Source organism: Haemorhous mexicanus, chromosome 3 (genome assembly GCF_027477595.1).
Source record: "Haemorhous mexicanus isolate bHaeMex1 chromosome 3, bHaeMex1.pri, whole genome shotgun sequence".
NCBI lineage: Eukaryota > Metazoa > Chordata > Aves > Passeriformes > Fringillidae > Haemorhous > Haemorhous mexicanus.
In genome coordinates this window covers 114,458,005-114,470,933 of record NC_082343.1, presented here as the reverse complement: position 1 = coordinate 114,470,933, position 12,929 = coordinate 114,458,005, and the positions used below count along the sequence as shown (strand labels likewise).

The following is a 12,929-nucleotide window of genomic DNA, read 5'->3' as shown; positions in this document are numbered from 1 at the left end:
GGCTTGCACTTTTATCTTCGGGAATGCTTCAGGAACCAGTCCTGTCTCCTGTCACATCTGCTGGCTGATGTTTTAGATACCCTGGCATAGCTCAGACAGCAAGAGATGCTCTTGTTTAGGTAATCAAATCCTACTCAAAGTGCCCAATTCAGAGAACTGAATTGCTTTTCACTCACTACTAGAGCACCAACAAGCTCTGGTGGAAGCTTAGATGCCAAGTGCAGACAGCCACACAACCCTGCACATGGCTGTTGCCTAAATCCAAAGATGACTTTCAGCTCTGCAGAATATTCTTGGCACCAAAAATGGTCTGATATGTCTTTTGGAGGCAGCTTGAGCTCTGAAATGCTGTACTGGAACTGTATATGTTGTTAATCAATGGTGTGAAGTAGATGCTTCAGGATTAATTTCCTCCCACATATTTCAGACATCTGTTTTTGCAGAAAGCCCTAAAGGGGCTTTTCCTACAGCATAGCCTGTGGACTTTTTTCTTTTTTCTTTTATTTTTCTTTTCAGATCTCCCTGAGCAAAACTGTTCATTTTTAATGAAATTTGTGAGCCTAACTTGTAAGTATAATGACATTAAGTTTATATCATGGTGTTACAGGATTTTTGTGGAGGATGAAGTAGATTGGGATCAAGGTGGGGATGTTGTGATCAGCTCTTCCTCCTATGAAGCCCACCAAGCTGAAGTAGTTACACTTAAAGAAGTCCATGGTCATAATATAAGAATTCATGAACATCTTCTGCACAGGCACATTGGTAAGGAATTTTTCTTTCCTTTTGTTGAGAGTTTTCTTCTGAAGTATTGACTTCCATTTCATATCTCAACAGGATCAATTCTGCTTCCTTGTGGTGTCTTCATTTCTTTCTCCATACACTTTTATACCTTGCTGATTTTAACATGAATTTCTGTGAATATAATCAATTCGCTGCTGAATTGTTTGGAAAAACTTTCTGGTGTTTGAAGTTGAGCTGGTTCACAGAGAGAGAAAGAAATCTTTCCTCTTTTAAAGGAAAAAAGAAATGTGGGATTTTAGGCCCTTTGCACAATTTCTATTGTCAAAAACCTGGTAAAGAATTAAACCCCACCCTTTTTTCAAATTTCAAAATAATAATATTCATAGAATTTAAAATACAAAATTTTATCAATTCCATGGCATGAAAACAATGTATTTATAAACTAATATCTAAATAAACATAAAATCTATATATATCTATTTTCTGTGCAGATTGAATGGGATCTATATTTTTGTGGAAAAAGGGATGCAGTGTTAATATCTATTTACTTTTATTTCAGCCTATAAAGTAAATTTATTGCCATCTATTTAACAAAAGCTAAAGAATTTTATTAAGAGGTCAAATTCTGAACCTTCAAACCAAGGATTTTTCTTGTGCACATAAATATTTTTTAAATTTGATCTTTATTTCAGCCAGTAGGCCCAGAAATGAGTGTAATGGATAAAAAGATCCAGAAATATCATGTTTTAAATGGTGAATGTTTAAATGTCTGAGCCAAGAATCAAAGCTTCACTTGGAACTGAGCTCTGTTCTGCAATTATCCACAGTCTTAATCAACAGTAGCCTCCATGGCACAGTTTTTATGACAATTGCATTTTTCAAACAAAATGTGCAGTTCAAAGCATAGAACATCTAGACTTTATTTCCAGTAGTTTATTCATTTTAGGCCTTTCTTTTTAGCTGATGTAGATATAAAAAATATATCATGATGGGAAATTGAGTAATGCAGCAGTTGTTAGATACAGCTGAAAAAAAAAAGTACTGATGGAAAAATTAATGGGTAAATACTGAGTTTCACCTTGGCAAATGTAGATACTTGCAGGAAATGTTCACACATGAGCCAGTCACTCTCAGCTCCCTGGATCATTAAAGCAGAAAAACACATACAATATGTACTTCTCACTCGTATTTCATCTGCCCCTAAAGCAGGTATATAAAATACACAACAAATTGCACTTGAGATTTGCCTATTGCTCTCCACCGTGCATAAAACCAGTCTGGATAACTAAATCACATCTGCATGTGTCTAAAGTCACCTGAGATTAATCCAAGCTAGACAGCTGCATAAACTTAAGCAAAAGTCTCCTTCAGAAAGGCATGGAAAAAAGTGCTTTAAAATCCTCTTAGAAAACACACACAAGCAAGGCTCTGTAGCAAAGAGGGTTTTGGCATTGACATTAGTCTGATCCTGAGGAAAATTCATGGAGATCAACTCTGCAGTGTGCTGAAGAGTAACTCCAGCCTGCAGAGCTTGGAAAAAATGAAGTGTGAACCTGTTCATTGCTTTGGCACCTGCACACCTCAGGGGAAAGGTTTAGCACCTTCTTGTTCTAAAAACGAGATATCTTGGTAAAATATAAGCACACAGTGAATATTTGATGGGCAGGTGGCCTTTCTGGTTTTGTGTCGATGGGCGCAGATTGTGCTGGGGGTGAAATGCACCTGAATGTCAGTGCAGATTCTGCAGAGGAGCTGTCAGGATTTATGTCCCTCAAAGCACTGGCTAATAGGTATGATAGACACTTATCACATTTGCTTTCTTGAAACTCCCCAGGGCGTCCCCATGACACAGAAGATGGCAGAAGCATCCCTTTGGCCGCGGAGGTTGGGCTCCTCACACGGAGCGTGCAGATCCAGGCAGATGTGGCTTGTGCTGGGAGGATGCTGGTGGGACACTTCACAGACTCCAGTGGGATGGAGTTTGAAGGTAGTTGAGATTCACCTGTTCTCATCAAGCACACCAGTTTTGCCCAAGAAAGAGGTGCAGCCACATGTGAATCCATTCACATGTGCTGTGAAAGAACAAACTGATTGTCAGCAAGTATGAAACATGAGCACCACCAAAAATTCATAAATGGATCCATAAATCCATAAATCATAAGGAAGATATTTTAGGAAGAGCTGCTTTGTAAGGTTTTACTGTGTGTTTGTATATATTTATTAACAAATAACCATCACAACAATACACTGACAAAGCATCTGCTGTTATATGTCTGACTGTGGATAATGTGGTTGTCCCTTTCCTGTTCTTATGTGATAGTTATTTCACTCCATTTATCTCCTTGCAGGTGCTCTTCAACTCTTAAATGTTCAGTTTTTGAATTTTGGGCCTCCTCAGCTTTCTGCCATTGAATTCAGGAATGTATCCCAGGGGTCCTCAGTGGTGTCATCCAGCATAAGTGGCAGCTGTGGAGCTGGCATTAAAGCAGTTGAGAGCAGTGGGATCTTGTTGCACAATAATGTGGTGTTCAACACCACTGGACCTGGCATTGATTTACAAGGGAAAAATCACTCCCTCATCAGGAGCCTTGTTATTCTGAGCAGGCAGCCAGCAGGGTCATTAAACTGGGTTGCTGGCATCAAGGTGAACCTGGCCACCAGTGTCTCCCTTCGTGGCAATGCTGTGGCAGGATCTGAGAGGATTGGCTTCCATGTCAGGGGCCAGGAGTGTTCACTAGCTGGAGAACATTGCAGTGGAAATGTGGCCCATTCGAGTCTCCATGGCATTCACCTGTACCAGGAAGATGGATTTCAGACCTGCACTAGAATCACAGGCTTTCTATCCTATAAGAATTATGACTATGGTGTCATGCTCCACCTTGGAGGCAGCGTTATCGTGGAAAATGTGGTGCTAGTGGACAACACCGTGGGACTCCTGGCAATGGTGCACTGTGCCTACACCGAGCAATGCTACACAGGGAAAAAATCCATAGAACTTAAAAACTCCATCATTGTTGCAACAAGCTCAACTTTTGACTGCCTCAGAGACAGGATCAAGCCTCACTCAGCTGATCCAACAGCCCAGGACCGACCCCCACGCTACCCTCTAAGAGGCCGTGTTGGGATTTTATGGCCCACGTTTAGCACCGCTCCCAGCCAAAGGCCAGAGCATCCCTGGCACAAAACTGGGCATTGTCCAAAAGCCCTGGGAATCATGAAGCTGAAAGGTTGGTCTACTGCTTCCACTGGCCAGACTGTTCTGTCGCTGCTTTTCTTTACTCATTTCACTTTTTCCAGCTGAGGTTTTAGCCTGCCACTAAAGGACTGTTGGAGAAATCAGAGCCTCAATGAAATTGATAACACAATTCCTCTACAACTTGATACAGTTTAATTAAGAAAAAAATATTATTTGATATTTTTCACTTCCTGAATCTACTGCAGGATAATTGTTGCCCCTAGAAGCTGTGGCTGCCCCATGCCTGGAGGTATTCAGGATTGGGTTGGACAGGACTTGAAGCAGCCTGGGATAGTGGAAGATGCCCCTGCCTATAGCAGAGGGGTAGAATGAGATGATATTTATGGTCCCTTCCAACCCAAACCATTCTTGGATTCTATGATTCCATGATAATTATGTCTCGTGCTAATGTATAGATTCTACCTCACACATACCTTCCTTCTGTGTTAGTTTTCCAATTAATTCATCTCTCTGACCCACAGCTGCCTCCACCTAAATAAAGATACCAAATATGAGCAGTGAATATCACACTTTGGATAGAATTGTCACAGAACATAGGAACTACAACTCACAGAAGCAGTTATGACCTTTACTGGTATATGAGATTGCACAAGAGGAATGTATCCTGTTATGTTTCCTGTATCTTTGTTTCAAATGATTTTTTTCAGTCCCCAGAGCAACATTTGAATATAGAAGAATCCTGATAGCTGATTGCAAAGGTGGTGTCTAAATACCTCACTATTTTCATGTTTTTATTCCTCACCGCTGCTTACTTTTGCAAGAAAATTCATTATCCTCTTTTCACTGAAGAACCAGAGAGATAGAAAAAGACAAATAGACTTGTGCAGAATCTCACAAAAAATTCATGGCACAATATGGATTTTGGAGCTGCATGAGAACTGAGTGCCAGAGCCAAGTATGTGTCATCACACCCTGCTTGTTTTATATTAATTTCTGGCAAATAGAAAAATCATCCAAGGCAGGTTGTTATTTAACTGGTTCTTACTTATTCAAATGATAATGCATTATATACTCTTGCTTTTTGTTTTCTCTTTCAATTACTATTTCTTAGATTTCATTTCCTATGGCATGACTTGGTTTGTATCAACTCTGGATATAACTTAGCTACAGAGTATTCTAAATCCACATGAAGATCTATGAACAGTGCTATTAGTCTGATTTAAAAATAATTTGCACAGATATATATGGGCAGCACTTTAATATGGAAAACATCACATGAAAAAAACCAACTTTCTTATCTCTAGTTATGGCACTATTTTAACCATTTTTCCTTGCTTGATCTTCTCTTAATCCCTGGCAGAAGTCACCTTTACTGGTTTTACACAGAGCTGCTACAGTGAAGACAGGGATGTCTGTATCATGTCAAATGCTGATCATTTCGGCATCATGCCTCTCATCACAGCAGAGACATCAAGTATGTTACATGTCAGTGAAAAGGACAAGTTCTACTTTCATCCCACAAGGTAAAATGCTTCATTCTGAACTATCCTTTTTCCAAAAAAATCCCCACAAACACCTACAGCTTTGGAACTATCCTCCCCTCATATCTGCTTTTGTACTATCCTCATATCTGCTCCTGTCTGATAAAAATGAGCAAGCTCCAACATCAAACAAACATGCACAGAAAAACTCAAATACAGGAAAAAAAAATGGGAAAACACCACCAAATTTAGTTTAGGGCAATCTTTTACAATTTGAGTTTTGAATTCCATCAAGGTGCATCTCTGGATGAATCCTGTTGGATTTCTTCTTTATCTGACATTTGTGTAGCAAAACAAGCCTCACGTATCCCATTTCCTAAACCCCCATCCTGAGCATCTCTGACTTCTCAGCCTCAGGCTTCAGAAAATGTCAGGACCTCCAGGAATAAAACCCTGAGACAGGGAATGTCCTTTTGGTCGGGGAAGCGTGGCTTGATTTGTGCCTGCGAGATCACATCAGAAATGTTGATCAGTACCAGGCGGGCTGTGAGATGTCAAATGATTGCCAGAACTGCTCCTGCCCAGGGAGAATATCATCTGTGAGTGTTGAGGAGGGAGGGGAGAACTTCATCTGTAACCTTAAGTCACTGCTGGTTGCAATGGTTTAGACATACCACATCCAATGGAAACCACATGCCTATTTATTTATTGCAGTCACTGAACATGATGCAGAGGCTATGTCAGGAAAGCCTTGAAGTAGCAAAAAAAAAAAAAAAATTCCAGCATGGACTCCACTTGCCAGTCAAAAATAATTGGAGGTGTCCCGCACTGCTATGTTTAGAGCCCCTCCAGCCTTCTGCCAGAATTTCTTATTTTATTCTATATTTTTGCTTTTTGCTCTGGGCACTAGTTTGTGTGTAGATTTCTGAGCCCTGTCCAGCTTGTCAGCTCCCATTATGTTTCACTCTTGTATCCATCCCACAATACTCTGCTGGTAGTGAGCTGCTGAATACCCAGTCTACTGCAAGAGCTGGTGGTTTTCAAATGTGAGGAATGCACGTGGATTACTGAATGCTTCCTTGGGAGGCTGCTGTGCCTCTGAGGGTGGTTCCATCTCCCAGTGCTCCTCATGCAATATCTGCATGCATTTATTTAATCCACCTTTGCAGCTGCTGAGCTTGATCCAGGATGTGGCTGCATTGTTCTGCTTCAGCATCCTGAAGGGATATCTTGATGGATTTGTCCTGTCAAAGAGAAGATGAGCATTGCCTTGGAGCAAGAAAGGAAATGGAAACATCAGAGAATATAGCAAATCCATGAAGAACTTTGCTAGTCCTACTGGTTGACCTAACCAGCAGAAATGCTGGATATGCTGAGAGATGGTCAAGAAGTGAACTGTCAGGATCAGAGGAGTCTTTGTTCTCTGCCTATTTTGAGCTTGGTTGACTGGGGGAATTGGCCTTTTTGTTCCTCTGTACCTGTTTGCCCCATTCCAGGTGCCAACAATCGGCTTTTCTCAGCCTGAGACCAAAAAAATCTGCATTTTCCTCAAGATTACATGTTTAGTAATCTGAAAATATATCCATGGACTTCACTGGAGTGCAAGTCTTTTCATTGTATTGAATTCTGCCATGGGTGTGAGATGCTCAGTTCACCAGTTCCTTTAAGCTATGTTGAACCTGTAGTCAATCTGCAACTGAAAGCAATTCAGCTCACTGCACGTTAGTGTTCCAAAAATAAAGCATGTTATTTAAACACACATTTAAACACCTCCTTCTATATTCAATATAGAGCCTTATTTAGGAAATTATTCATCTCAACTCTTATATTTGTCTCAGTAAGATGAGTTTCTCTCGACACCCCTGTTCTGTTACATGTACCTTCCTCTCTGGCAGCCAGTAGTTAAAGGCTTGCATAGAATTTTATAGGCTTTTCTGGCTGTTCCAAGCCACTAATAATAATGTTACCTTTCCAACTTACCAGTCTACAGACCTCTAAAGACACCATGCTCCCTGAAAAGAGATGCAAAGGCTCCGGGAAAGCCCTTTTCAAGGATTTGGATGGCAGTGTCCTGCATCTGGAGCCACCTGTCTCTGTTTTCCCCAAGTCAGAGTTTGAATGGACACAGTTCTACTCAGAAGCTGGTAAGTGCCTGTGCTGGAGGGAGTGTTTGCAAAGTCATGCAGAAACTTGAGCCATGAGATGTGACTTTCACTGAGATCTGCAGCTGAGGCTGAGGTCATGGTAGTCCCAGTCTGTGTGATTCCTTTCCAGGCAGGATGCAGTGAATTGTGCTGTAGAAGTCTGGGATGACCCAGCGTGCAGCTTTGTGCCACCAGTGCCACTCTGCCTACTTGCACTACTTGCAGTATCATTTCACCCTGCAACCTCAGCCTCTTTAGGGTCTGACTCACTAGATTGGGTGGTAGGAAAAAATTTTTCCCGGCGAGTGTGCTGAGACCCTGGCACATGTTTCACAGAGAAGCTGTGGCTGTCCCTTGATCCCTGGAATTGTCTAAGGCCAGGTTGGACAGGGCTTGGAGCAGCCTTGGGATGGTGGAAAGTGTCTCTGCCCATGGCAGAGGGTGAAATGAGATGATCTTTGAGGTCACTTCTAACCCAAACCATTCCAAGATGGGTGATTCTACCAGCCCCTTGCAAAGTCCTCTGAGAGCACTGAGGGGCACATGCCAAAATAACACCACAAAACTGCAAAATAATACCAATAATTGGCCCCGCAAGGACTTTAATCTGCATCCCACTGAGGAGATAATCAAGCTGAAAACCCACTCCAGAAGTTTGACGACCCCTCTCTGTTTAAAAAAGGCCCATTCTGCTCAGTAACCACTTTCTGAAGGCTCCCACAGCAAGGCTCCATTCTCATCCTGATTAAAACTCAGCTCTCTGATTCCAAATAAACTCTTTAATTACAATTAGCATTCCCTGTGCCTGCTGCTGATGGTGGCCATTTTGCTGTAGAGATGCATCGTTTGTAACTCTGCTGGTATGGGAGACTGATGGGAGGGACTGTAATTAATCCTGTTTTCCTTCACACTCCGAAACTGATTAAACACAAGAAGAACTTTAATCTTTAAACAAAATGAGTAAGGCTTTTCCTCTAAGGATCCTGCTCTAGCTGGCTGCTTACAGGGTTGATTTATGTGTTGTCTAGATGCAAACACTGATTTTTATTGTACCTTTTCCACCCTAATTATGAATCACATCCAAGCACTAATGCTCTGGTACTATTACCACTTATCACCTGCATATTAATGAATAAATTTGCATACAAAACCTGAGTTTTATTCAGATTCCCACCATTTTTAGCACATCCTAGCACACAGGCATAGGTATGAGAGGAATCCCCACCATCTAAAGTGCTCTGAGGGTACAACCTTCACTCCATAGGGTTTATCTCCTTGTGAAATGGAGGTACCAGCATATGATAAATGTTGCCTGCCTCTGAAGCTATAACAAAATTGCTGTGGTTTTTTTTTTTGGTGCCCAAATCTGAATGGGGATTTTTTCCCCTTCCCTTCACAAATGTGTGTTAAATTCCTCTGCATTTCTCATTCTGACTTATGGTTCCTTTTGTGGCTGACATTTGAAAAGGCACAACTTGATGATAAGTTGAATTCGTGGTCATCTTCTTCCCTTCTCTTCTTCTCTTTCTGGCAAGTTGTAGCACTGAGTATTTTTCACAGCAATGCAGGCTCCCAGGATAGACAAATTGGAGAAAAAGCTCAATTTTCCTGCTCCCACTCATCTCCTGCCAGCAGCACCAGAGCAATTATCATCCCCCCTGTGCTGGGCAGTGAAGAGGCCAAACCTCGAGTCCCATGTTCAGTTTTGAGCTCCTCACTGCAAGAAAAAGACATTGAGGGGCTGGAGTGTGTCCACGGAAGTGAAAGGTGCTGGGGAAGGATCTGGAATGTAAGTCCCATGAGGAGCAGCTGTGGGAGCTGAGGTTCTTTAATCTGGAGAAAAGAAGGCTCAAGGGGACTCTCTACAACTCCCTGAAAAGAATGATTGGCCTCTTCTCCCAGGAAATTAGTTATAGATCAGGGGGAAATACCCTCAAGTTGCACCAGAGAAAATTCAGGTTGGATATTATGAAAAATTTATTTCCAGAAAGGGTGGTCAGCCATGAGAACAGGCTTCCCAGGACAGGGGTGAGGCCACCATCCCTGGAATCATTAAAAAGAAATGATGAAAGAAAGAAGAAAGAAAACCAAGATGTGGCCCTTCGTGATATGGTTTAGTGGGCATGGGGGCATTCACTCATTCATCATGGGCTTGATGACCTTGGAGGTCTTTGAGAGCCTTAATCATTCCATAGGGACAGATCCCCCTTTGGTGTGACAATGCTTCAAGACCTGTGAAGATGGTGGTGTTGTCACAGAATTATAAAATCATAGAATGGCTTGGAAGGGGCATTGGAATGGGATGATCTTTCCTATCCCTTCCAACCCAAACCAGTCTGTGATTGTATGATTCTGTGACACACATAAATATTTTTGTTCACATCAAGCTTCCAGTTTGGCCAATTAGATTGCAATTACTGTCCCTCAGCCATTTTCAGATACTCATTACTCTATGGGGAGCAAACCAAAACACTCAGTAGACTTCAGGGACAAAAAAGCCATGGAGATGTTTTATCAGAATAAGGAATATCACAGAGAAGAGATTGTGAGAGCCATAACTGGGGCACAAGGGATCATTCGGAATTATATTGATGTTCCTGGATTCACATGTTGTCTCTTATTAAAGATGTAATTGATATAGAATATATGAAATTTATTATTTCTCTACCCCTTTGTTTTCCCAAACTTTTACCCACTGAGTTTGCTCTTTGTTCATAGACCAAGCTTTTTATTGTGACTCTCTAAAGAAGCAGAATTGTTCACTTCAAAATGAAATTTTAGTTTTCTGGATAAACCGCAGAAATTTAGAAAAAAAGAACAAAACAGGAGGGAACAGATCCAAGATTTTTGTTGCTATTATTATTTCTACTGCAAGAAAAAAGGAGTAACAACAAAAGTGGGTTTGAGTCCAACACAGCATAATTACTTTTTAATGTGAGAGTCCTTTTTAGTTTTTTTTTTGTCTTTTAAATATAATGCTGCAAAAGTTTAAAATTAAATGTTTTCCAACACCCTCCTCCCTAAATAATTTATGAGGAACTTTCAAAGTACCATTTTTTGAATTATCCAAAACAATTTAATGAGTTTAACATGAATTTGTAATTATTTAAATCTCTTTGAGCTGCCATTTTTGGATGACAAAATGTTTTTCTCCTAAAACTCATGTCTAGAGCAAGCCTCTTGCAAAAGAGCTTGGGGCCAGGCCTGGAGCACTAAATGGTTCCATGATAGAGGAAATACCAAAATCATAAGCTGTACAGCAGAATTAGCTATAAACAGGAGTGTCTTGCTGGGGAATTAAGGATAAGTGAACAGTTTGTGTATTCAGCTGATTCCTATGTCCACGTCAAAACCCCAACTCCATGAAGGGCAGCTGATTCAACCATCCTTGTGTAGTTAAAGGATCAGCCAGTTGCTGGCTTTTGGCAGTGTTCGTAGGACTCTGTTATCACAGTTCCTAAATCTGTAATCAGGGATGACTCCCAGAGCCATCGAAGTTCATTGTCTTCCCTTGGTGGGAATGTAGCTGAGGACCTGAAACTGGTAGAAGATCCAGAAGTCTCCACTTCTGTTGTCTCCAGTATTGTCATAGAACTTTGGAATGGTTTGGGTTGGAAAGGACCTCAAAGGTCATCTGATTCCATCTCTTGTCACTGGCAGGGACAGCTTCCACTAGAGTTTACCAATGTCCCCTCCACTGAGCCAAGAGAGATTGACTCATTACATGGGTAATACACAGAAACTGAGAGATGAAACCAAGGTTTTAATGTTTTAGTCTTGAGCCTGCAGACTTATGTTTTCTTCCTGCTGAAAGACACATTGTAGGCATAATTTAAGGCAATTTGGACTGAATAATCATAAAATCATAAAGCAGACCAGGTTGGAAGTGGACTCAGAAGCTCATCTGGTCCACCCTTCTGTGGGAAGGAACATTATCTGTCACCCTGTACAAGAGCATTTTGGAAACCTCAAAATGAGGATGTGGTGGAAATCCCACCATGTCCCTGGGGAGGTTGCTCCAATAAATCATAGAATCACAGAATGGTTTGGCTTGGAAGGGACCTTAAAGATCCCCTTGTTCCATCCTCCTGCCATGGGCATGGACACCTTCCACCATCCCAGCTTGCTCCAAGCCCTGTCCAGCCTGGCCAGAGATGGGACAGCTACAACACCCAGTGATTACTCTCACTGTGAAAAAAAACAATTTCTTATATTGAGATGAGACCTTTCCTGGTGCAAGCAGTACCTGTAGCCCATTGTCTTCCCCATGTGTCTCCTTGTGAAAAAGAGCCTCATCCTCCTTGTAGCTTCCCTGTAAGTACTGGAATGTTGTGAGAGGATTCTCTCCTGAGCCTTGTCTCCTCCAGGGAGAACATACCTAATCCTTCAGCCTTTCCCCATAGGAGAGGTTCCCCAGCCTTTTCACCAACTTTGTGTCCTTTCTTCAGTTCTTTCTAATTCTGATTAGGAAGATGGGGTGGGGGGGAGGGATGATGAAGCCCTGGGCTATCTGATGTATATTCATGCAACCTTTTCTTTATTTTGTAAACGTGTGCTCCTTGCATTTTGTGTGAAAAATTGAATTTATCTTCTCCTTTACAACCTGACAACTCCTTGTAACTTCTTTGGATACAGTAGAAGAATCAGTGAAATTTAGGTCTGTAGTACCTCTGTGGGATGGGCATTTAATTTTGACACTAGTTTTCCAGGAAGAGAAGAGAATTTGTGACTTGTCCAGGGTCAGTCATTGACTTAAAAATTTTCCTTCCAGAACCCTGACAGCCAAACTCTGAATATAAACATGCCAACCTGTTAAAGAAGGTGGAACTTTATGGTTGCATGGACTAGAATAAGCCCAAAGTGCATTTTGCATAGCACTTTTTACAAAATAATATTCCTGGACAATATTTTGGGACATCACTGAACATTTAAATTCCAGCTACAGTTATAAAGAAACAACAACTAAAAAATTGCAGTTGTATTTTGTTTTCTTTTTTTTTTTTTTCAATTATTCTTAAAAAAAACCAAAACAAAACAGAAATTTTTTATTGACTCAGCTTTAGTGTTAATCTGTTGGTGAGAGGATCAGTGTGTTGTGGACTACTAAACTTTTTATCTGACCAGCAAATCACTGCGATTACATTTTCCTGTGTCATTTTTAATCTGGACAAATCTAAAGCTGTGAAATTGCTCAGTAGGCTTGCTTACTCTCTAGAGGTAATCATTACATTTTCTAAACCATAAAGAGGAAAGTGTTTAATATGTAAATGCTGTTCTGAAGCAAGTTATGGAGACATTCAACACTCAATTTTATAAAAAACCATTGTCAAAAACTCTTTGAATTGTAACATTGAACTTAAAAGTCAT

At 41.0% G+C, this 12,929-nt stretch overlaps 1 protein-coding gene across 1 annotated transcript in view; it reads left to right on the top strand.

Moving 5' to 3' along the window:
• Positions 1-12,929, top strand: part of PKHD1 (PKHD1 ciliary IPT domain containing fibrocystin/polyductin) — a 235,897-nt gene that overhangs the window by 161,088 nt on the left and 61,880 nt on the right. The window contains exons 54-58 of the mRNA XM_059843088.1: positions 608-762; positions 2,576-2,728; positions 3,090-3,968; positions 5,298-5,460; positions 7,402-7,562. Coding sequence (XP_059699071.1) covers positions 608-762; positions 2,576-2,728; positions 3,090-3,968; positions 5,298-5,460; positions 7,402-7,562 — 1,511 coding nt within the window. The remainder of the gene's footprint in view (positions 1-607; positions 763-2,575; positions 2,729-3,089; positions 3,969-5,297; positions 5,461-7,401; positions 7,563-12,929) is intronic.